At 42.8% G+C, this 24,959-nt stretch overlaps 1 protein-coding gene across 3 annotated transcripts in view; it reads left to right on the plus strand.

Moving 5' to 3' along the window:
- Window positions 1–23,151, plus strand: part of TULP4 (TUB like protein 4) — a 124,621-nt gene extending 101,470 nt beyond the window's left edge. The window contains exons 7-15 of one of the 3 annotated variants that reach the window (XM_050894469.1): window positions 6,089–6,313; window positions 8,580–8,814; window positions 9,313–9,457; window positions 10,975–11,119; window positions 12,390–12,483; window positions 14,157–14,300; window positions 18,522–19,601; window positions 19,713–21,106; window positions 22,877–23,151. In XM_050894469.1, the coding sequence (XP_050750426.1) occupies window positions 6,089–6,313; window positions 8,580–8,814; window positions 9,313–9,457; window positions 10,975–11,119; window positions 12,390–12,483; window positions 14,157–14,300; window positions 18,522–19,601; window positions 19,713–21,106; window positions 22,877–22,993 (3,579 nt within the window). In that variant the 3' untranslated portion in view covers window positions 22,994–23,151. Of the gene's footprint in view, window positions 1–6,088; window positions 6,314–8,579; window positions 8,815–9,312; window positions 9,458–10,974; window positions 11,120–12,389; window positions 12,484–14,156; window positions 14,301–18,521; window positions 21,107–22,876 lie in introns of all 3 variants that reach the window. The other 2 variants (XM_050894468.1, XM_050894467.1) reach the window with 2 other exon arrangements.
- The last annotated feature ends 1,808 nt before the right edge of the window (window positions 23,152–24,959 follow it).

The following is a 24,959-nucleotide window of genomic DNA, read 5'->3' on the forward strand; positions in this document are numbered from 1 at the left end:
AGGTATGCTAGAACATTGCTAAGTATTTGGTTTACTAACAAAACCAGATAAAAACCACTGTTGCAAAAAAATTGCCAGTAACTTTTGTTATTCTGTGCCTCTGCTCCGAAGATGTATATGCAAAGATGACAGAGTGAGTCAGTGGTCCCAGTAATTTGTCTGATGACAAATTCATCAGAGTAAATTAATTAGTTTTCTGTACCATGACAGTCAGCCTTGTAATGGGATTTTATAAAATTCATCACTGGTTATTGAAGAAAAGAATTGAAGAAAAGAAAAGAATTTCCTCATCTCGAACTCTTCTGCTAAAACAGTTTCTTCTGAAGCAAGCAAATGTGTGACTGGAAAAGCACATTTATTCTAAATGAGCATTCTTCTGAGTAGAAAGGTCAAAAAAAGTAAAGCAGCAATGAACACAGAAAACAGTGGATTACAGGTGCAAAACTGATTTTCCATGTGGTCCTCTGTCCCAATTCTTTGATGAAGCAGATGTCTGAAAATTTTATCAGTAAAATATACTGAACTGTTTTTGTTTCTGCTGTTTTTCTGTCCTGTCTTTGGTAGGATATTCAGGAAACGAGATTTTATTGTTTATAACAAAACTCAGTCTAAAACTGACGTAGGATTTATACGCAACTTGGCTGGAATGTTACCGAACATAAAGTCACTGCAAACCCCAAGGTGGAATAGATCTGGATACTGCAGGTTACTCATCTTGATGGTGACTGTTGTCATGGATCCCTTCAAGGTGTTTTATATGCCACCTTCTCCTCCAGCTTTAGTATGGTTTTGGCATCCTCTGTCTCATTTGATTAACTCTCTTAAGCTCTTACCTTCAGTGTAGGATTTTATCGTTCATAAACCTAGTTTGCTGGCTACAAAACTGTAGATAGGGAAGTCACACTTGTTTAGGAGTATCCAAATGAACACAGTAGCTTTGCATGAAAAATAACATTCATAAACAAAGTGCTAGAGTTAGCAAAGTGTAACAGTCTCTCTTGTTCCCTGCTCTGGGGTTTCAGCCTGCCGCCCTGACATGCTGCAAGAATGTATTTGCAGAATATAGTGGTAAGAGCTGAAAAAGCATCAGTAAGGGTTGGGCAAATATTGAACTTCTGCTACAGAATCAAACTGATTTGAACCTTGAAAGAATGGTGAAAAAATTTCAGGACTTCAGAAACTCACACCAGACTTCTATCTTATTGGAAGCAGTTCTATGAAAACCGAGTCCATATTGTGACTCGCAAAGAGTCGATACTGGTTATTTATTTTATACAAAGAGCGTATCTTAAAGGCTGTTGATCAGCTGATAACTATTCAAAAGTATACTATCAATTTCTGTAAAACTTAGCTCTTACTATGCTCACCCTTGTGTACACAAACACCAATGTGATGTACCAAAAATATGCGCAGTTCTTTTAGCTGGCAGTTTTTTCATGGTCCTGCTTTCTCAACATTTAAAAATGTGATTACAACAGCAGGCTGCCCTGCTGGTCATAATTTTTTTATTGGAAGAATGTTAATTTCTTACATTATTTGTTAAATCCTCACAACCTTTCCCTGGCGGGGATGAGAATAATCAACTCATTCAAGACTGTTTTACAGTCTTGCTAAAATTGTTTACCGGAAATGCTGCAAACCAGTTCTGTCACTTCAGAATTTCTCGTCTGATGTGCAGACAGGTCTTTATTATATCAATTAACCGTACCTGCTGTCACTTCTGAGTGGATACAGCTGCTTCATGTCTTCCCATTTGAACTTTAAACAGAGGAGTCTCCTACAGGATCACTTCAAAATTACCTAACTGCCAACTTTAACAAACCTGTGAAATTTTTCTGTCTAATGGTTCAAAGTTGTGGCTTATGTTTTGGTTCCTTCTTCGCTTTTCATAATTTTCTTTTTTATATGTCCCAGAGAGGACCAGAGGAACAAGAACATGGATTTAGAAACCCTGATGCTGATCTCATCTATACACCTATAATTCTTTATCCTGAGAAAAATCCTGCTTGTTGCTGAGCTTTATGCCCTGGAATACCGTTTTTATTTCATTACCAGTGGGACTCCCAGTGCCAGCAGACAAGGGATTAGTGCAAGCAGCAGGCAGGCCCCATGGCTCAGGATTTCTGAGCTCAAGGCAGGCAGCAAGAATCAGCTTGAACAGTGTTTTCATTGACTGAACTGCATACAAGTGATGAAAGGTATATAAATTATGTTCTTTCCTGTAAGAGAGACAGATGAGTGACTTATAAGAAGCAACCACAGAGCTTGAGCAGGAATATCCATTCCTGTGTGCTTTTCTAAGGGGAGTCGACATCCCAGCTGGGGGTACAGATTTGAGTAGCTGCAGCTGACTTTCAGGCCCACTCTGAAAAAAATGGCAAAAGAGCCCCTTCTTGGCCACTTTTTGAGATGTATTTTCAGTCAATATTTCTCCTGATAAAACATCTGATTTTTTTATCCTTTAGCCAATTGTTTCTAATACATAATTGTCATAGAGCTGAATCCTGTCTATGTGTAGAAGTTCAAGGGTTTTTCCAGGATGTTTTTTTCCTACGTGTTTGTATTTAAACCCTGGAATTCATTCAGGTACTTACAGTTTGTGCTGAGATTTTTCAAAACCTGATGGGATTTTTATATGCAAAGTGAGATTAGTAATTATCATTAGACGTTATATTTGTAGCTGCATTTCCTTGTTCCTAGCAGAAAAAAACAAGTGTGCAAACATGGAAAATAAAATTCTTCTGTGCTAGAATCTGCTTGTTCATTGTCTAACAGGTGCAATACGGGTATCAAGAACTTTTTTCCTTCCTTTTTTTGCTAAAACAATGCAAATAAGTGGGTGCTTTATGAGGAACAATACTTTTGCATTGGACATTGGAGTTCAATTGTTTTTTCTCAGCAGAGTTTGGAAGGAAAGCCGTGGCCAGCTTATAACTGACTTGCTGCACTAATTGATTCATATCCCTGGTCCTTCAAGGGAAAGAGTGGGAAGCGTAGTTATTGAAAAATATTATTGGAGCTGTACATTTAAAGGTCAGGTCAGATCTGGCATTTGGGTGGTCTTTTATTTCTCCAAGTCTGTAATGACAGGCTCATTTTCCCTGAACCTCATCTTAAATCTTAGCCCTTCACTGTAAATGAAGTGTTACTGGAAATTAGGCTTGAGGAGTACTGGGGGACTGACCATTCCATAGAAAAGGAAGGCAAGGTGTGTCTGGTGAATCAGTAAGCAAAGACAGACCAGTATGGTACAAGCGCTCTTTCATGAGATTGAAAATATTAAAACGTGAGGTGTGTGGGGAGACTAAATGTACAAATGTAGGAGTGGAAATGTCATGATTTACAAACAGTACAACATTTGTAGGTATTGTACATGTACGCGTGTATTTAAACATGCACCCACTCACACATTGTTTACATAAAAATACATAAACAGAATATAAGGGAATCAGACATTCAGAAGTTTAGAAGATGGCTGAACTATGGTTGCCTGTTGGGAAACTGTGGTGAAATCATGCAGTGAGGCAATGTCTTTTGAATTCTGACTTTCTGCTCTTCCCCAGCTCCACAGTGCTGTGTTGCCAGAGGTCCCACCCAGTGTTTCAAAGCTTCTGAAAAACCTGTTCCTTGGGAATATGTTTAAGATTGCAAAGGTTCTTGCACTGGTGCTGTCTGCACCTCTACTGTTCAGTGCATGCAGCGGTAACCTGAGGGGAGAAGTGGTTTCATTTGACTCTGGATGAACAAAGGCTGATCTGGGTGTGGTATATTGGGTTATAATAGCTGCAATACTAGACTTCATGGCAGGGCTATCTGGGTGTGCTGTATTGGATTATGATAGCTGTGTTATTAGAATTCTCTTCTGGCATTAAACGCTATCCAATAAATAAACATTTGTGTGCTAAGTCACATACTTGTTTGTTCCTTCACCGTATTTATAGGTAAGCTTTAGTTGATGCAAGGTGAACAGAAGGATGTGGTTTGGATCCCATGGTAACGCTCAGGTAGATAGTTCTGCCCATGCTGGGTTTCAGCCCTTGGGGAAATCAGGGTCACTTCTACTGGCGCCTCTCTCAGGCTGTCGTATAGTAGATGCGGCCGGTACCTAACTTGTGTCGATGCCTTTTCAATTGTATTTATTTTGCAAGCAGCTTGGACTGTCTCGTTACTGCCAGACAGTATGAGGGCTGAGCCACACTCTCAAATCATGAAAATACCAATCAGTAAGGGATACTTTATGTGATCTCTCATCAACTTTAAGGCTCTGTCCCACAGATTATGGTTATGACAAGCTATGTAATAATTATTGATGGTACACAAAGGATTTCTCAATTCTTTTGAAGTTCTCCACTACAAAATGCCTTTAGCAATTACTGTGAAAATCATAAGGTTCACATGTTGCTGCTTTCTATTTGTGTGTCAGTCAGCCTGAAGGTTTGTGCCTCCGTGGAAGTGTGTGTGTGTGTGGTGTTGCCTAGATGTAATGAAAATGAAGCTTCTTCATTCCTCCCACTTTAAAACCAATATTTTCCTTGAAATTTAAATCTAGGATAAGATGACATAGGAGGGACGATCTTTCCTCTGAAAAAGTTGTTTCGTCCAACCCTTTATCTTGATGATAGATGTTGATATAGTGCTGTGCAGCTGCATTTTGCTTCATATCACTCACATAAAAACATCTTGTCCCAGTTTCTCACCTTTAAGCATCTTGAATTTGTAACTGAAGGGAAAGCCTTTTTCCCCAGACTACATGAGTAACTTCTGGGCTGATCTAACCCAGCTATCTGGGTACTAGAGAGGAGTGGATAAAAGTTATTACTGATGCTGCCTTGACCCTTATCTTCCATATGGTTAATTGTTGTCTGGTGCATCTTGTGAAGAGCAAAGATATTCCAAAGAGACTCTGACCTTTCAGTAAATACAGTTCATAATTTAGATGAAAAACATGTTTGTTTAAACTTTTGAGTGTCATGGATTGTGAAAAGAAGGTAGCCCTTCACAGGAAGGAGTAAACCTTTTGTAGTTCACTGATTACAGCCTGCTGCACAGTATTCTTCATGGAGTGAGATTTTCTTCTTTACTCTGTATTGTTTATTTGTATAGAGATAGCAGCTACGGGATTGAAATTCCATACAGTATGTGTATATATGCAAATACTTTTTATACTCTGTATATATGCAGATGCTTTATAACACAGAAAGCAAGAGATGACAGGTGGATGCAGCTGACACTCATGAAGGGCAAAAGTAATAGTCATAGGGCTATAAGAGGTCACAACAGACTGGCGCTTTACATGAAAAAGATGGGGTTTAGGAAGAGAATTTAGAGAGCTCCTTGCAAGCACAGCTCAGTATTCTCATATGAACTCTTAATGTTCATGCAGCAGGGAATAATGTCCAAAGCAGCATTTGAGTTGTTTATTGTTATTCTGCCCCGCATTCTGACACTTAGTATCAGTCGCCCCTGACTCCTTCTGTTTTTACTATCATGAATTTAGACATTTCTGAGTGTAGACAAGCGGAAGACAAAAGACCATTCTCTGTTTTGTTCCTGGTGTTCTTTCACAGTTCACTTCCTCTGGGAATAGTTCAAAAAAGACATTGTGCAGCAGAAGACTCAGTGCAAGACAAGAAAGCCAATTGGGTTTTGTCCACTAGTTTACTAAGTGTCTCTGGGCATATAATTTAACTTTTCAGTTGTAAAATGTAAGCCGTTACCAGTGGATGAGGATTAATTAGATGACTGAAAAAATCATCTAGATAGGACATCAAAAGACCCTGCTTTTTAACACTGTGTGACTTTAAAGTCACTTATCCTATCTAGGTAATGAATTTGATAGACAATTCCTTGTGTGAAGAGCTTTAAGCCTTGTGAGTAAAAAGCACTGTATGAACATCAATCGCTGTTATCAATAATTTCAGATGTTCACATTCTTCTCCCTTTTTGTGGGCAATAGCGTGCACTTTTAAGTTTCTGAAAGACTTGGGATAACATGATTGGTGCTGAATTCATGTGATCACTTGCTGTGCAACTATCTTGGAGAAAGTACAGGCTCTTTTAAAGTTGTATGCTTTTCCTCTCCATGCAGCGTCCCATCATCTCGATCTGTTGGGGTCACAGGGATTCACGCCTGCTGATGGCTTCTGGACCTGCATTATACGTTGTCAGAGTCGAGCACAGGGTCTCCAGTCTGCAGCTGCTGTGCCAGCAGACCATCGCTAGCTGTCTGCGGGATGACAAGGATATCAGCAAACTGACCCTGCCCCCTCGGCTCTGCTCATACCTCACCACTGCCTTTATACCAACAATCAAGGTAAAAGGAAAGAAACGTGTGTGTGTGTGAGGAAGAGGAAAGGGTTGCTTGATTTTCCCCCCCATGGTGCTCCTAAGTGACAATGGATAAATTATAAGACATTATAATTATCATAATTATCATTTTAAAAGCTTGATTAAGGGTCATTCCTGTCCTCTTCAAGAGCCCACTGATCCATTTGGTGCCTATTAAAATCTGAAAAGAAGGCTCACGCATGCTGATCCGCGTTATTCTATGGGGATGGCCTTTCCAAGGACATCCCAAGGGTAAAATATGGTGGTGACTCACAAATACTTCTGAAGAAGCTCACGCTGATGATAATACTGTGTCACGATTATAGGATAGATTCACAGTGGTAGAACTGTTGCCTCCCTGGTTGTTACATGAGTCCTTATATTGCCAGGAAAATTATACTTAAGACGTGTGGCTGCCCAAGTATTCCTACTGACAGTAAGTTCTGCTAACCTTACTGCTTCAACAGTGCTATGGAAAAATGAAACAGATATTATGCCTTTTCCTGTACCACTAGCAGAGCCATCTGCTCAACCCCTTTGTTTCATGGTTTTGCCCTCAGTCACATCTCAGGATTTCCAAACTCTTTATCACAGCCTATAAACCAGAGCATTAGCTGGTAAATGCCCTACATTCAAACATATATTTTTGTGTTATGTATTTTTTGTGTATGTGTTACAGCATTCTCTTGAGCCAGTTTCAGGTCCTTGTTAAAACAATGCAGAGCTAGCATAACTAATTTGAAATCAGTGGAGTTGGCCCAGCTTAAATGAGAACAAATTATGCCTATAAAATAATGATTCAGCACAGTTCCATTTGGGTACTGCTAATCAGGGCAATTTGTGCAATTGTGAAACATTTCATTTGCCAGAGAAGAATAAATGCCTTGCTGCAACCATAACTCCTCGATCTCCAAAGATGCAGAGCATTTAACAGACCAGTGATTCTCAGTTCTTTCTAGCATGCCTACTTCTCCCCAGGATGCTTTCCATGTTGTCCCAGAGCCACCCTTGCAGCTCTCTAGAGCATCAGTGATGCTTGCTTGGCTGTTAGGGAAGGCAGGGGATGGGATGGGATGGGATGGGATGGGATGGGCTGAAGGCAGCAGCTGGCTGTAGCAAGGCTGGGAGCCATGGTGGGGGATCAGAGGGGCAGAGGCAGTACAGGGGCACACCATTGCTGACAACCCTTCTGTCACCTCCTAGAGGGGATGCCAGGGTGGGGAGCGGTCGCAGGGCTGCATAGCTGAGAGGCTGAAGCAGGGTTCCCAGAAGCCACATGCCCCTGCTGTTTCATGGGTGTTTCTGGAGCCTCCTCAGCACTGCCTTATACTTCACCCTGGCTCTTCCCCAGCCACATACTCCCACCTACGTTGTCAGCCGTGCCTCCAGTGCCTGGCAAGGCACCCTCTTCCCTGCATACATTCCTCTTCCCCCTCCAGCTTGAGGACTACATTATAGATCACTCCTCAGCCCATATCCATCTCGTCAGGTTAAGGAGGCTCCTTTTTTTTCCCCTACTTTTTTTTCTTGTACTTTCTTTTTGAAAGAAACTGTGTTGACATACACATTAGTAGTATTTGTGTCATACAGGCTATACTGTCCTAGACAAAAGCAGTTCAACTGCTTTAGGACTGAACTTTTCATGGTTTAATACAGTGTGCTGGCAAGCAGGGCAAAGTAACCGACCCTGAGCTTTGTGCTCCTATTTCTCCACATTGCATGCAAATAGGCCCTCAGCAAAGATGGGTCATGTGCTTGGAAGTGATATAAGAAGTACAAGCTTCTTCCAGAGCTGACAGCATTGTAGCGTAGTGGCACAGCATGTACCAATACTAACCAGGAATGGGTACCTGAGTGGCCAAGTTCACTTGGAGGGCCAGCAAGATACAACATACTCTGAGACTTAGACTTGACCACATTACCCAAGTTAAAAGAGAAGTTTGTGATAGAGCTGGGACTTGAAGACAGGTTTGTTGTCTAATTCAGTGCTCTAACTACAGATCCAACCTTCCTTTTTGATGTAACTAGTTTTAGTTTTCTGTGTGCAGCTGCTTTTGACCTAAGTAATACACAGCCACTCTGTCTTGCATGTGAGTCCTGCATAACTCACACAGTAACCTACACTAATCTTGGCCTGCCAAGTTAGAGTTGGGTTCAAATTCAGTGAGTTGTGTTGGGATTAAGTCACCACAGGGAAAAAAAAACCAATAACCTATAGGAAACTTTCTCTTTCCTTCCTTCATTTAATTAAGCCTCCTATCCCAGACCCAAACAATATGAGAGATTTTGTCAGCTACCCAACAGCTGGTAATGAACGGCTTCACTGCACAATGAAGCGGACAGAAGATGACCCAGAGGTCGGTGGTCCATGTTATACTCTGTACCTGGAATACCTTGGGGGACTGGTGCCTATCCTGAAAGGACGTCGTATCAGCAAGTTGCGGCCAGAGTTTGTCATCATGGATCCTAAAACAGATGGAAAAGCAGGTAGAATTGAATTGTTGCTCTATATAAAAAATGATTTCAAAATGCTTTAGATATTAAATCCTCAAGAGTTAAAGAAAATCTATATATGCAACATGGAAGGTGGCATCTGATGTTTTTTTCCTGATGTGAAAAAAATCTTTAGCGTGACCTAGGCTCAAGCCTCTGAAATTATACCATGCTGTCTTCTATTTTACAAAAGGGAACTTCTTGTATTTTGAATAGTGGGGAATAGATTGCTAATTACCAGAAAATATTTTTTAGTTTCAATTTTGAAGACGATTGAATGCTATTCACCCCTCTGAATCATGTTCATTTGAGTTCGAACCATTGAAAATTTGGAGTTTATACTAGGCAGGATGAAGAACGGTTGGTTTTCTCTGCATAGTTTTATCTCAACTGCTGCCTGTGGATCTGATTTATGGTTCTGATGACTGATAGTTGTAATTGATATCAGTTTTCTGAAGCAGCACTTACATTTTCTGGGGCCTGTCTTGATAGATGAAATCTATGGAAACAGCTTGATTTCCACTGTGATTGACAGCTGCAACTGTTCGGACTCCAGCGATATCGAACTGAGTGATGACTGGGCAGCAAAGAAATCTCCCAAAATCAGTCGGGCTAGCAAATCACCCAAACTCCCCAGGTAATCATTTCTTGGATATTTCTTCTTCTTTTTCCCCAGGGTTTCTTCTTGCCTTTTCTTTTTTCTTTTCTTTTCTTTACTTTTCTTTTTTCTTTTCTTTCTTTTTTTTTTTAAACACTGTCTTGACACCTCATAAAATTAAAAACAAACTCCTTTGGGCAGGTAGGAGTCTTCTGGAGGAGTGGAGTCCTCTACAGTGTGCAGTTCTGGGGTGATCTCAGAGATTGGTGTTGAGGTGGACTTTGGGGAAGGTTCTGGGGCAAAAGGTAATGGGAAACAATAGGGCAGCACTTCTCCCCAAGCAGTCTCGAAGAAAGATTTTATAAACTCTCCCACCACTCCCTCTGCCACGTGTCAACTCTTGCCACCATAGGATATATTTTGTCCTTCAGACAATCTATGGTTTTACCTCCTCTGTACTTAGGGTCCCTGGTCTAGTTAAAGCCTTTATTTCCTCAGGGCTATTTTCAAATTCGTAAGTCCATGCATAGGTGGCATAGATCCTGGCATAGGTGGCACTGCTGCTGTGGTGACCTTGCAAGGGAGCCTCAACAAACAGATCCTCCTAAACACTGGATTGATGAGTTTCTGTAACAATATGCAAAATAAGCTTATTATTTGTCTGGTTGCTTTCATGCCAGCTCTTCATTATATTCATTATGTACATAGACAGAACCCTCCACCTGCACAGAGCCTCACTGATGTCTGTGATGCTTCTCATAGGTGCTGACATCTATCTGCCAGCTTCATGTTATGGGATTGAGGCCCTGATGCCTTCTAGCTGTAGCTGACACTTTTCCAAAGACCTTATATTATGAGCTTAGATTATTTGCTTGATAAAGCAAATGCATCCCTTTATATGTGAACATAATGTGTGAAATACCAAAGTTTTAGTTTAGTAGTACTTGACAAAAGAACCATCAATTCCTGAGCCTAAAACTGAAATGGTGCAGGAGAAACAACTATCCTGCGTCTTTGGTTTTCTAAGACCGTACTTTTGAAATGTAACTTTTGTTCATTATTTTTTCTACCAGTGAGCTTTTTCAGGTGCTTGATCTTGTATTCCTGACCCCCTTTGTATAGTGGGAGGTAGGAATCACTTTTGGCTTAGAGTAAGAGCACTGGCGAAGTTTGTGGAGCCTTGGTTTGCTGTGCTAACGTGGAGATCTGCCAGCTGAGGTGTCATGTTTCCATTTCTTGAGGCTTTGCTCAAGCTGAAATAGCTCAGCCAAACACCGTTTTATGGATTAGTGGAGGATATATTGTATCTGGCAGAACTGCTATAAGCTTTGTTAAATGAATCAGAAAGCATCCAGTATGAGTTACTGCAAGTGTGTCAGGCCTTATATATCTTTAAATTTGACCCATAACTCTCCATCCTGTAGACTCTACGGTCTTCATTAGTCACTTAGAGGACACCATACCAGTTGTCTTCATTACATCTTTACATTCAAAGATGTGAATTTTGTGCATTTTTGCATACCCGTTGATGATTCTAATTATTGCTTTATATGCAGAATCAATATAGAAGCTCGCAAATCTCCAAAGATGTCACGAGCTGCGCAGGAGATATCAAGATCGCCAAGGTTACCAATAAGGAAACCTTCTATTGGTTCGCCAAGCCTAAACCGAAGAGAGTTTCCTTTAGAAGATATTACTCAGGTATTGTGCACATTGTTACCAGACCTGAGTCCAAATGCATCTCCTTCCAGAGGCAGCAAGTTGTGATATAGATCCAATGATCACCAATAAAAAATTTTCATTTAATTACAGTAACTAGATGGAACAAGTAGAGAATTGCATCTTCCAGTTCAATGTTAATGTTCGAAAGTGTCAATGGAGTATCAGGTGTTGTTTGATAAATCCTGGCACCACTAACTTCTATCAGTGTGAATCCATGTGAGAGGTTTTATTCTAGGTGATGTTGTTGGCTGTTTGAAAGTATATGTGAAAATGCTTCATCAGTTTCTCAGAGCTGTCTTAATGCCACCATAGTTCTGTGCTTTGCTAGGGATTGCAAAGATAAGGAAATGCTTGCTTCAGAGGGCCACGTGGTCTCTGTTTCATAATTAACATGGAACAGTCTTAATTGGAAGGAAGGCAAGGAATTAGCACTTTGTGCTCTTTGTGGTGTTCATGTCCTGTGGGTAAATGAAATTTAGCAGGCTGTAGAACTGTCTGGGTTACATATTTTATTAATACCAGCCTGTGTTCTTTTAATTTTGTTTTGTTTCGTTTCAGTTATTTTTTTCTGCTCTGTCGTTTCACTTTTTCCTTTATGTTGAAACATTCTAGATCAGTTACACAGCAGCAGTAGATAGGACCAAAAGTCCTTTGAATAGGGCAGGAGACCAGAGGCTTAGATCCTGCTCCTGATATTGACAGCGTAACTCTTGGCCCTTGAGAAAATCTCTTGGTCTTTCAGACCCATAATTTGATCACCATGAAAGCAGTGGTTTGGGAAGCTGCTTTGGAAGCTCCAGGAAAAATATGTTTGTCATTATGAGTAATTAATTTCTGTCTTATTTATTGTTCTATAAAGTGATTCGTAAGCATAGAACCAAAAGGCAGGGTGTATTACTTTCTGAAATACAGAATAGCCGCGCTCTTGTTGTGCAGGAGAAGCAAGCATCTGAAAACAGACCTATTCTCACTAAGCAGCCATCATGTTGTTCAGTTCTTCAACAGCTTTAATCAGCCCATGTGGCTGTTGTATACATCATTTCTGATAGTGTTCAGATATCAAAATGAGACTTCTTAATGACTGGGTATAACAGTTGCTACATAGACACATTAGGCTGTTTCAGTAAAACAAAAACAAGAGAAGCTGAAATTGTGTTATCACTTGCAATAGCTTGATTGCTCTGCAGTTTTTTGTTAGACTTTGATACAGATTTTATTAGGTGAAAATGATCTTGTTTTTACTTTGCAGCACAACTACCTTGCTCAGGTCACGTCTAATATCTGGGGAACCAAATTTAAAATTGTGGGTTTGGCTGCTTTCCTACCAACTAACCTTGGTGCAGGTAAAAGTAAACTCTATTGATTTTTTGCATGTCAAACTCTTTCTAATGAACAACAAACTTATGCCATGTGATTCTTTTTGAGTGATCAAAAGGCTTCTTTAACAAAGCACTTATTTTCTGTCGACGGTAGGAATTAGATTTTACAAAATTCACTGTAACTGAAAGAGATTAAAATCTATAAATACAATAATGAGATAATCAATAAAATGTTAAAAGTCTCAGCTGTAATAAAAAGGTTAAATAACAGTCAAGCCCAGACCTTTATTTTTACAGTTTATTTGAACAAAACCGAAACAAATAAAGAAAATTTTTGCAAGAAAACTATAAAAATTATAGATTTTAAGTTACTGTAATAGAAATATTTTTAAAAGTCAGATTTTTATAGTCATTTAGCTACTAATTATACCAAAATAAAGTTAAAAAAGCTCTTACAGCATCATGCTCAAGGTTCTTCAAGTCAGTGCATAGCCTTATCATATGGTTCTCTTGCTGGAGCATCAGTAAATTGGTAGCCTTCATTAAAAGTAGCAGTTGTCTAGTCTCTTGACCTTTTTCTGGTAGGCCAATTCTACCTAGATAATCCTGTTGAAAGGAAGAAGACTAAGTAAAGAACAGGGTACCACCTATGAGAACTGAGCTCTGAATTGAAATATTAATGCAAGTACAGGACTTTTACGAGCTCTTTGGAAAACGTATTTTTTCCTGTGTTGCATTATATAGTTAGGTCAGGACTACATAATGATGCACTGGATGCAGAATTAGTTAAATAGTGGCTATATTGACTACTATCAGACAAGAGATAGAGTCCCAACTACTGGGGAGAGGACCTTCTCTGGCCCAGCCTCCAGGCAAAGGTTGTCCTCTCAGGATGTTGTTACCCTGGAGACAACCAGTGCTACTACTATAGGGCAGTGGCACCTTCTACTTAATAAAGTGTTACGGAAACCCTCAGGTTTGTTCCAGCCACTTCTTTTTCCGAGTAATTTATGACTTTCTGACATCTGCATTTGCAGTGATTGTCAAAAGATAGTCTAAGAATGACCCTGCTGGATCAGACCAGAGGTCATTCTAATTCTCTCATTGTCAGTGACAGATAGGTAGGTGTCATGGTTTAACCCCAGCCAGCAAACCAGGACACTAGGGAAGGATATAAGTGTAGAGTAAGTGTGTAGTGATACTTCCTTCAAATGTTCTCCCAGTCTCCAATAGTTTGGGTCGCAGGGACTTCCTGAGCCAGGAGGGGTTTCTTTGTATGTAGTAACCCCCAACAGATTTCGTTCCTGAGAGCTTTCCAGTTTTCCCCTAAACTCATATAAATCGGTAGCATCCTGTGGTGAAGAGTTCCAAAAGTAGAATGGAAAAATTATTTTTCTTCTGTAAAAATAGATGTGGATACAAGATGAAGTAATTCATTATTTTTACAGATTATTTAACTATACAGATGCTGCTTCTATTTAAAGAGAAATAGCTGAAAGTAACAATCTCTTTTATCCTGTTTATGCAAAGTGTTACATGGTGATTTGGCTAAGAATGGCCCATACATGCATTTGTTCATTAATATATTAAATAAAAATAGTCATAGCCCTTCTGTCTGCTTTGAATTCTTTCTTAGCTTTAGATGCTCTTTGTGTAAGAGATTTTTTTTTATATTTCTTGTTATACTCTTTCTCCAGTAATATATAAAACCAGTTTGCTGCATCTGCAGCCCAGGCAGATGACAATATATCTCCCAGAAGTGCGGAAGATTTCAATGGACTACATTAACCTGCCTGTCTTTAATCCAAATGTTTTCAGCGAAGATGAAGATGATTTACCAGGTAAGGAGGAGCTGGAGGTCTGCCATGTTATGGGTTAAGCTAGATGGAGGACAGATCACTTGTGTCACTAGCCCCCTTTGGTAAACACACAAATCAAAATCCCTTAGTCTGATGGGGTCCTGTAGAACTGAATTAGAATAAGGCTAGTATGTATTACAGACATTGTTTTCTAAAATATGTGGAAAATATAATCCGTATAGAGCTGCTAAGTTTCAAGTTCATTGGAAAATTAATCATCTTCTATTTAGTTTGCTAAGAATTCTCTGTAGACCAAAGCCTTGCCTTCTGCATCTTTGTAGGACAGAATTGTAATCTGTTGGAAGCCCAAAAGAGTTGTTCTTGTGACCTGATGGCAGCAAAGCACAGCCTGCTGACAGGAGCTTGGGTTGGAGGGCAGGTTCCTATAAAACTCAGCCACCTGTTGAGAAGTGATAAATGCCCGCTTGGATTTTTATCAATACCAAGTCTCACAGAGAGGCTAAAATAGTAAAGTAGTCTATAAACAAGGGGGATCAGGAAGAATTTCTCATTTCACAGAGATGTATGGTAGCAGAACATTCAAGCAGTGCAGGGAAGGCTTGGATGCAGGTGATGTGAATGTGGCAGGTAAAAGGACTGGAAGTACTCAGGACCTCCTCCAATCAAAAAAAAAAAATCATCATGCCAATAAAATTAACAAATAATAGACAAGAAGATAAATTAATACATTTTCAGAATTTTCACATCACTGAGGGATTCCTGTTGCCAGGTCACAGGTTTTTGGAACTACAGGAGTGGCCGTTGTGCCAGTACCCTTTAAGGAGGAAGGATTGTGAGCACTGCAAAGCGATTAAAGGCTTGTGCTAGAGTCTGTTGAAATAAATGGAAATGCTCCCATTATTTCAGACCAAGGTTTTGACTGCTGAAAGCACCAAAGCTTGTGTCTGACCCAAGCATCAGAGTAGTCCTCTGGACTTCTAAGGAAATAGTCATGTGCTTAGAATGAAGCCCATTCTTTCTCGATTTGGGGCTTGGCTTGCCTAATTTATGTCTGTATGATATTCATCTGTAGGATCTGAAGAAAATAAGAGACATTGATGATCGTATATATATTATGCATAGGAAGCACTCAACATTTTCCATTATGAAACATGGTCCAAGCTGACAGAAAGTAATACAAAAATTAAATAGAAAAAAAAAGTTAATATAAAGCCTTCGCATCCCTTCCTGAAAATTGGATTAGATCTGCAATATCAATTCCTTTTATATTATTAAAAGAGCTGAAATGGTACTCAGAATTGCAGGTTCGTGAACACCACGTAAAAGTAGGGAAAATTGTTAGAGAGTTTTGTTACAGCTCTTTGAGAAGGCTAGTAAAAGAATCATACTACCCTGTCCTCCATAACAGCCTTCCTCCTCTTGTCCACTTTTTTCTTTCTAGTTTCTTCTGAAAATTCATTTCTGACTTAGGAAATGGAGGCTACTTAAATCTTCAAAATCATTTTTGGGGAGATCTTTTTTTAAAGCCTGCATACAAAGGAAAAAAGTGCCATATACTAATGGGAAAAAATATTGCAGTGTAAATAATGATTACATGATAGCTTAAAAAAAACGTAGTAGAAAGCTGCTCTTGGGCAGTGGAATGTTAATAGTGAGGTACTCTTGGGACAGGTGTTTTTTAATGTAGTCAGTAAAGATTTGGCAAGGCAAAGGAACAGTGAATTGACTTAACTTGCAAATTATGCAAACAAATCAATTAAAAACCATTGGAGAAAGGAGAAAAACATTGGGTTTAAACACTTTGGGATATTAAGCAACACTGCGACGAATGAGATTTTGTTTGATAAGGCACTTAATACCCCTGACAGCAACATTCTGGGTTGCTCAAGCCAAGCTAACAATTAAACCTCAAGTTCTGGTGGATAAATTGCTAACCTGCAGGTATCAGGATGAAAGCATGGCCTGCCAGCTGAGCACAGCACCACACTACCTTAGGGTCAGTGAAGTTTAGCTGTCGGTCTTCTTCCAAAGGAACGAACAGAACTACCATAAAAATTTGCCAGCGTAGCCACAGACCTATCTGTACACCTACCACATTCATGACTGATGCTGATAAAAGCCTAATGCTATCAAAAATGTGATTATAGGGCATAGGTAGATGACTAGAATTTTAATTAGAAATTAATTAGGAACTGGGCAGCGGCTGGAGGAGTCCTGACTAATGGATCTCTTGCCTGATCTGGTCTTGCAAATCAGAGTTCTCCACAGAATTTGGCACACTTGAATGATCCTGGATACGACTCTAGGATCCTGGATATTACTCTAGTCTCTTTTCCTCCCATAAACCTGCTGATGCAACTCACTTATCATTTTCTGTGGGTTTTATACAGGAAAACTAATAAACTGCAAAATTCTTGAGGGGTTTAATATAGTATTTACTGTTTCCCCTTATTATTATATTTTTTTCCTTCTTATCTTGCCTTCTGCACCTGTACTTGGTTCCAGCGTCCTCATTTCCCTGTCATGCTCCAGATTTTCAGTGGTAGTTCCTATTGGAATCACTTTCATCACTTTTTGCAAAAGGAATTGCAAGCAATTGAGCAAGCTCCATGCTTCTGCTTAAAATCATCAGAATTTCTTCTTGCCTCACTGTCCCTTGTTCACCACCACCACGTGTGGGAAACCTTTCCTATATACATTCGCTTCTTTTCACATTTCTGATTGCAGCCTGTCCAAACATTGATGCTGAAGTTGCCCTGACTACAGTACCCACTTCTTGAATCTTTTTGGCTTCCCATCTATTTCCTCACATCTTCCCCTTACATTGCCCATCTGGTTTCCCATCTGTTTCCTCACATCTTTTCCTTACAAATCTTCTTTCAAGAACTTTTATAAGTTTTGTCTGTATTTCATTCCATCATATTCCTCTCTCTCTTTGTTTCATCTTCCTTCTTTTTGCATTACTGGTTGCTTTGTCACCCACTATACTCAAGAGATAATAATACTTCCCTTTTCCCAACTGTTGTCTGTATTCTCCAGTTTTCCTAAGCTCATTGAGTCTGGGGACATTCTACTAGATACTATACAGTGCCTTCAGTGCAGGTCTTTGACTTTCTTTTTCTTTTCCTCCACTTTTTTTTTTTTGTTGTTGTTTTGTTATGACAACAGACATCCAAGTCAAAACTCATAACTGCTGTCAGATCAGGGCAGGCTTGAGGAGCATCATTTCGTCTTCCTCCTGAAGCTCGATTCAGCATGGCACAGTGACGCCTGACTGGCTCTAGAGGGAGTCATCCTGGGCCAGTGGGGACTTTTTTGTGCCTCACCATCAGGTAGCAGCAGCCCTAGAGGAAGTCAGGAAGCCATGTTAGTGGTCCTAGGACTAGGGGCAGAGAAGAGGGGGCTAGGACCAGGGGCAACCATGGGTTTCTGAGTGGATTATTCTTTCTATTGTTTGTTGATGTATTCACTGTCAAAAAACCCTCCCTGAAAACTAGTGAGTCCTGATTCAGCAAAACTTTTATTGATTTGAGTAGAAGTAGTTAAAATTGGATGATGCATGAGTGGTAATTCAGATTGTGAAAGTCCGTGGGAATCATAGTGTAGACTGAAAGCAAGCTCTGAACTTTACCTCTGAAGTTACTTTACCTCCCAAGAAGCTACTTTAAAGTTGATCACCAGCTATTACAAATAGATATTGTGCAATGGGAATCAGTGGAGACAGGCTGGCTTACTTGTTCAAACTAAGGTCTGATCCACTGATTTTGGGATCTGATAGCAGTCCATCCGAATGCAGCAGAGTGCTTAAGCAAGTACGTAAAGATAGTAAGTAGTTTAAAAAGTCAAAGGTAAAGTGGAATGACAAAGTACAAAAGATGTGCAGTGTTTTTTTCTTCTAGCTAGCTTTAAAAAACAATTCCCCCCCAGTTTCTGAATTTTATGTCAACGCTGCCATGAAATTTCCCATTAAACATTTTTTAGTGACCCACGTCTTCCACAAGTGCCGAAGAAAACCCAAAAATATGTGAAACACTGCTTCAGGAAAATTCCCTATTTTAGTGCCTGTTACCCAACCACTTGCCTACCTGCTGCAGTCAGCAAAGGCTCGCGGCCCCTCGCCCCTCAGGGCCCGGGGATGGGGTGGCCCCACAGCACAGGCCTCACCACCGCCATTGTGTGCGAGGGGCCCCTGGGGCAGAGGAGGCTGGGGCGGCGGGTGACACGCTGTGTTGTTCGTTGCAGTGCCCGGCGCCCCCGGCGCCCCCGCCAGCAGCCCGCCGTGCACCGTCAACATCCCCATCGCCCCCATCCACAGCTCGGCCCAGGCCATGTCGCCCACGCAGAGCATCGGCCTGGTCCAGTCGCTGCTGGCCAATCAGAATGTGCAGCTGGATGTGCTGGCCAATCCGCCGGCGGAAGCGGGCGGCGAGGGGGCGGGCCCCTTCCCGGGAGCGCCAGGCCGCTTTCCTGGCCCCGGGGCGGGGGCGCTGGCCGGAGGGGAGCTGGGCCGCGCCGCCCCTGCGCCCCTCGCCCCGCCGCCCCCCACGCCCCCCGCCATCACCCTGGCTGACCTGCGGGACCACGGCGACCGTGAGCACGAGCCCCCGCCCAAGGCCAAGGCCCCGCGGCCGGGGCCACAGCTGGTGGAAGGGGACACCGTCGTCTTCGGGGCTGCTCAGGAGCTGCAGCTGAACAAGATGAACCCCCCGCCGCCCTACCCTGGCACCATCCCCACCGCGCCGACCGCCGCCCTGCCGCCCCCGCCCGGCCCCCCACAGCCGCCTCTCGACCTCTGCCTGAAAAAGGGGGAGTTCTCCCTCTACCCAGCAGGGCACTACCAGACGCCCCTGGGGTACGAACGGATAACTACATTCGACAGCAGCGGGAATGTGGAGGAGGTGTGCCGGCCTCGCACCAGGATGCTCTGCGCCCAGAGCACCTACACCCTGCCGGGGCCCGGTAGCTCCGCCACCTTGCGCATCACCGCTGCCGAGAAGAAGATGCAGCAGCCCTGCACCAGCGCCACCCTGAACCGGCTCACGGTCCCCCGTTACTCCATCCCAACCGGGGACCCGCCACCCTACCCTGACATTGCCAGCCAGCTGTCCCAGGGCAGAAGTATCACGCAGAGGCTGGACAGCAGTATCATTCATGCAACTCTGCGGAGGAACAGCAGAGAGGCAGCCCTGAAAATGGCTCAGCTGGTGGATGGTCAGAGAGCCACCTTGCAGCTTCCCCCAAAAGCCAAGAGCAGCGTTGTGACGGCGCAGTACCAGCAGAGAGTACCCACCACCTTGTACACCTGCAGCCAATGCAGCAGCGGCGGTGGTGGCGGCGGCAGCAACGCGAGCGCTGGCGGTGTGGGCAACATCACTAGTGCCAATGCTAGTAGCAGCACTTCCAGTATTGGTGGCATGAGACCTGATCTGAGCACGGGGAGTGGCTCCCAGCACAGCTCTGTCATCGCTCACTCTGTCAGTACTTCGCCTCTGGCCTCCCAGTCCTCCTACAGCTTGCTGAGCCCACCTGACAATTCCCGTGACCGAGCGGATTATGTCAACTCCGCCTTCACAGAGGATGAGGCCCTTTCTCAGCACTGCCCGGTGGAGAAATCAATACGTCACGTACCCGTGTCCTTGATGGAGGCTGCCCTCAGTGTAAAACGGCCACCACCGTACCAGTGGGACCCTATGGTGAGTGAAGAGATATGGGTTCCTCAGGAAAGGACATCTCAGAGCTCAGTGCCCAACCCTCTAAAACCTACTCCTCTCATCATTGGTCAAGCTCAACATCTGGATATGTCTCGAGTGCCATTTGTTTCCCCCAAGTCTCCAACCAGTCCCACTGCCACTTTCCAGACGAGTTATGGGGTTGGAGTACCTTACCCAGGAAGCTACAGTGCCCCTCCCCTTCAGGGAATGCAGCCCCCCTGCTCCCCCAAAGAAGCTCTGGCCCCAACACAGTTTGCACAACAGGAGCCCACAGTTGTGCTTCAGCCAGGTTATCCATCCAACCTCTCCTATTGCCCTTTGCCACCCATGTACCCGGGAAGTAGCACCTGCTCTAGTTTACAGCTGCCACCGATCGCCTTGCACCCATGGAGCTCCTACAGCGCCTGCCCACCCGTACAGAACCCCCAGGGCACCTTGCCCCCCAAGCCACTCCTTGTGGTGGAGAAGCCGGTGATGTCTCCCCCACCGGCAGAGCTGCAGGGCCATGTGGGCACAGAGGTAATGGTGGAGACAGCAGACACCTTCCAGGAGGTGCTCTCCTTGACAGAAAGCCCCGTTCCTCAAAGGACGGACAAATTTGGCAAGAAGAGCCGGAAGCGCCTGGACAGTCGAGCCGAGGAAGGAAATGTGCAGGCTATCACCGAGGGCAAGGTCAAAAAGGAGGCAAGGACACTGACTGACTTCAATTCACTAATATCCAGCCCTCGGCTGGGGAGGGAGAAGAAGAAGGTCAAAAGCCAGAAAGACCAGCTGAAGTCCAAGAAGCTAAACAAGACAAACGAGTTTCAGGACAGTTCGGAGAGCGAGCCAGAGCTTTTTATCAGCGGGGATGAACTGATGAACCAGAGCCAGGGCAGCAAAAAGGGTTGGAAAACCAAAAGGAGTTTGAGGACAGCGAGTGAGCTGGACGAATTCAAGTGCCGGAAGGCCAGTGAGAAGGAGGACGGGAGGCTGGGGAGCCAGGGCTTTGTGTACGTGATGGCCAACAAGCAGCCACTGTGGAACGAGGCGACGCAAGTCTACCAGCTGGACTTCGGAGGGCGGGTGACCCAGGAGTCGGCAAAAAACTTCCAGATTGAGCTGGAAGGGCGACAGGTAGGAGGGGGTGGCACACGTGGGCCAGGTTGGGGGCCGGGGTGGGGGAAAGCCATGCCAGAAATAAGCTCTGCCTCTCAGGCGGCCAAGTGCCTCCTGCTCGTGTTAGCTGCTCCATGAAAAAAAGCTTTGCCATGTGGTTGATAAAAACCAGCCATCAAAGGTCTAGATTCAGAATGGAGGGTGAAGTTCAGTTGTAAAGTAAATGTACAAAGTATATTTGGTCTTACTGCAGTTGGACATGGGAATAAGGGCCTCCTTTAGTCTCACTGGCTCTCAGTGCTGAAGGTAGGTGGGTTTTGTAATAAACACAACAGTTCTCCCCAACGGTAGCTGCCTTTGTCGTTGGTGGTTGTGGATGGCAGCTAGCTGAGTGAACACTGCTGCCTTCTTGCGATGCTCACAAAGGTTAGCCAGTCAGCAGATAGCTAAGGCAGAGACGATGGACGGGCAGTTAGGTTCCCTCCATGCCGAAATTTCCCCTTGGTTACCAGGCCTCTGGGGCTGGTTCTTAATGATAGAGGAGGAAGGCACTGACCCTCCCCAGAACAAAGTGCTCCTGGGCCACTTCTGAACCACCTATGGGTAGAGGGGTCTGTGGATAGTTCAAAAAATCAAAACATTTAATTTTAGGCTCTCTCACCTTGGCCCAAGTGGGATGTTACTACACCAAACCCAGGCTATTAAGTGGTATCAATCAGCAGGACACTGGGCTGAGACTCAGGACACACACATGTATTTCCTTGTCCAGCTGTTCCATCTCTGTAGGTCACTTTTGATTTATTAAAGACATCAAGGCTCTCAACTCCCTCTGATGTAACTTGGGAGTTAGATGTCTTAAATATCCAACATGCATGACCAGTGGTAGTCTCTTGGTTTTGTTTGTCTTTAACAGCTCATTAAAAAGCCAGTGATCAGAGCCATTTATACCCCTTTCTTCTTCAGTTAAATGGCTGTGGATACATGCCCATGGGCAGCTGTGCAAAATCACCCGGCCGCAGGTTTTGTTGGTGGGGGAACAAAGCCTGACTTGGCTTGCACAGACAGCCTCCATTCTACCTCAAGGATCTTCGCTGTAGAGCAAATACGATCTGGGCTTCTGATGAAGCGAATGAAAAAGCAGTAATAATAGGCCAAACTTCAGATATTCCCTACAGAAGAACAACAAACTACCTGACTAGCCTTGCTTTACATTTCAAACAGCTCCCACTGTCCCTTTGCTAATTCATTCTTGGTGTAATTATGTGCTAGTGAAGTTTATGCAAAGGAATACAGAACTGCCAAGAACATATAGCTATGAAGTGCTATAGTCAGGAGATTGGTTATTCCCCTTCCCTGAAAGCTGCTTTCTTTGAAAACAAAATCTGTTTTTCTGATGGGCTGATGATAGGCTCTCTCCAAGGGAGAGAATGGTATTTTCCTGCAGGAAGCGTGATGCTGGTGTAACCCACATCTGCTGTAGTAATTGGTGACAGTCTACTTACACCAATGCTGTATACAGTCTGGCATGTTTCAAAGCTCAATTTAGTCTGTAGAGTCAAATATTGCAGTCAAACACTCTATACAAACCAATAGTACAGTGCTCTTACCCTTCTTTGACATCATACCCCATTCTGTGAGTAGCCCCATTCATATTAGCTCAGGAGGTGAGGAGTTCATACAAAGGAGCAAAACCATTTTGCTTTTATTCTTCTCTGGTTCCTTTTCTGTGGTTCACTTTTTTTGACCTTCTTCTCTTTCCTTCCCTTCCCCTCTTCCCTTGCTTCCCAGGTGATGCAGTTTGGAAGGATTGATGGCAATGCTTACATTTTGGACTTTCAGTATCCATTTTCTGCAGTGCAAGCCTTTGCTGTTGCTCTGGCTAATGTGACTCAACGCCTCAAATGAACAAGCAGAGACTGGAGAGAGGAAAATGTTAACCTTCTCATGAAGTCCAAACCGGAAAATGTCAGGGCAGCCTGCTTTAGGTGTGCAGAGGTGCCTGGGAGCAAAGAAGGCAGTAAAACTGGAAAAAGTCTCTTGGTGCCCAACAGAAGGGCATTAACTCTAATCAGTCATGGGGTGGAGGGTGGGGGGCTGTTTTCTGTTTTGTTTGTTTGTTCGTTTGTTTGTTTTCAGGTGTTTTTTTTCTTTTTAAGCATTGTGCTGGGTCTCAGAAAGAGTGAAGGGTTGAGAGCCATTCAGTGTTACGTGGAGAAGTGTGGCTTTTGGCTTGTTGTGGTGGTTCTGCCGTGTTTGCTACAGTAGCTGATGTAAGCTCACAGGGGGATTAAAAAAGACTGCTCTTTTTGATAGACTGCCTTATATCATGCTGTTCTTTTTAAAACAGGGAACATAACTTTTTTTCTGGTCCAGTTTGTACTCCTCCTCCTTCTAATCCTTCTCCTCTACTACTACTACATCAGTGATAACAGCAAAAAAAGAAAAAAAAGAAGCTATAATACTTGAAGACACGTGTTTCTTCTCTGATCTCTAATAATAACTGAGCACCACAAGTTCCAAGGAGGCTTATGTAGGTCAATGTTTAATTTATAAATAATGATGTATTATTCAGAAGAGAAACAATTGTTACCAATGGGTGGTTTAAAAACCCACTGTATCAAAGAAGTTGATGTCTGCTTGTTCTGTGTGCTGTTGTTGGGGATAAACATCTTTCAGTAGGTGGCAGAAGATAGAGGAGGAAATAATTACGAGCATTGCTTCTTTTGTTATTGGGGATAAACATCTTTCAGTAGGTGACAGAAAATAGGAGAGGAGATAATAATGAGTGTTGCTTCTTTGCTCATATTGATCAGCAGTATTCTCCGATTTGGCCTGTAGTTGGGAGAGGTACAGTGTGACCACATGTACCTGAGGCCACACCGGTACATGCTCCTCATTTAAATGTGTTTACACTTTATAAACAAAGTCTTTCAAGCGAATGAGAAGGCCCAGTGTATTCAGTCTTCTCAGCAATGAGTATGAATCAAGTTCTACAACAGTGTATCAGTGCTTGAAGTAGGAAGGAGACAGAAGTGTAGCAAGTCATTACAAGAAGCAATTTCATCAGGAAAGCAATTTCATTACAGGAAACAACAACATGGCTTGCTGGAGAACAAATGAGTTGAAAGAGGAAGGCAAAATTGGACAGAATCATCCCTTTTATCACCTTGCTACTTGAGTAGTCTTTGTGACTGTGGTTTGAGAATATAATGCTCTAGCTAAGAGCGGGAAGCCAAAGTTTACATGGAGTATTACAGAGGAAGGCTTAATAACCGTAGCATGAGTCTCTGCAGTTCTTTCTGGTGGACATGCAGACCTGTTGAGCATTTCAGAAGGGTTGCTTGCACAGAAGAATTTCTGTGTTGTCCATGTGTTGTGCACATATTTATTTGCTATCTCTCTTTCCTCCTTGCCTGCATTTTGCTACAGAATATGTTTTGATATGGAAGTAGTTTCCCCAGTAATACACAAAACCCAAGACTATTCATGTAATTATTTGGACATTAGATTACAAAATGTAACTGCAGATTTCCTTCAAAAATTGCTCTTTTGAAGGGAAAGGCACACTGAGAAAGGTATGTTGGTTGAGCTGTCAATGGCTGCTTTGTTTTTGTCTTTCATCCACAGTTTAACTTCTTACTTGAAAAACTGGTATAACTTAAGATGAATAAGCCTTATTTTCTCTCTTTGCTTTTCTTAAATCCTAATGGTAGGGCAGATGTGTGTTGCATTTGAGTCGTTCTAGAGGAACATATCGTGTAAGATAAGACCCTGCTGTAATAGAAGTTCCCAACATGCAGTGAGCTTGTCACTTCGGCTCTGCTGAGGCTTCTGGAGCTGTACAGCACAGAGGGAGTAATGCCAGTCAGAG

This window comes from Gymnogyps californianus, chromosome 3 (genome assembly GCF_018139145.2).
Source record: "Gymnogyps californianus isolate 813 chromosome 3, ASM1813914v2, whole genome shotgun sequence".
NCBI classification, from domain to species: Eukaryota; Metazoa; Chordata; class Aves; order Accipitriformes; family Cathartidae; genus Gymnogyps; species Gymnogyps californianus.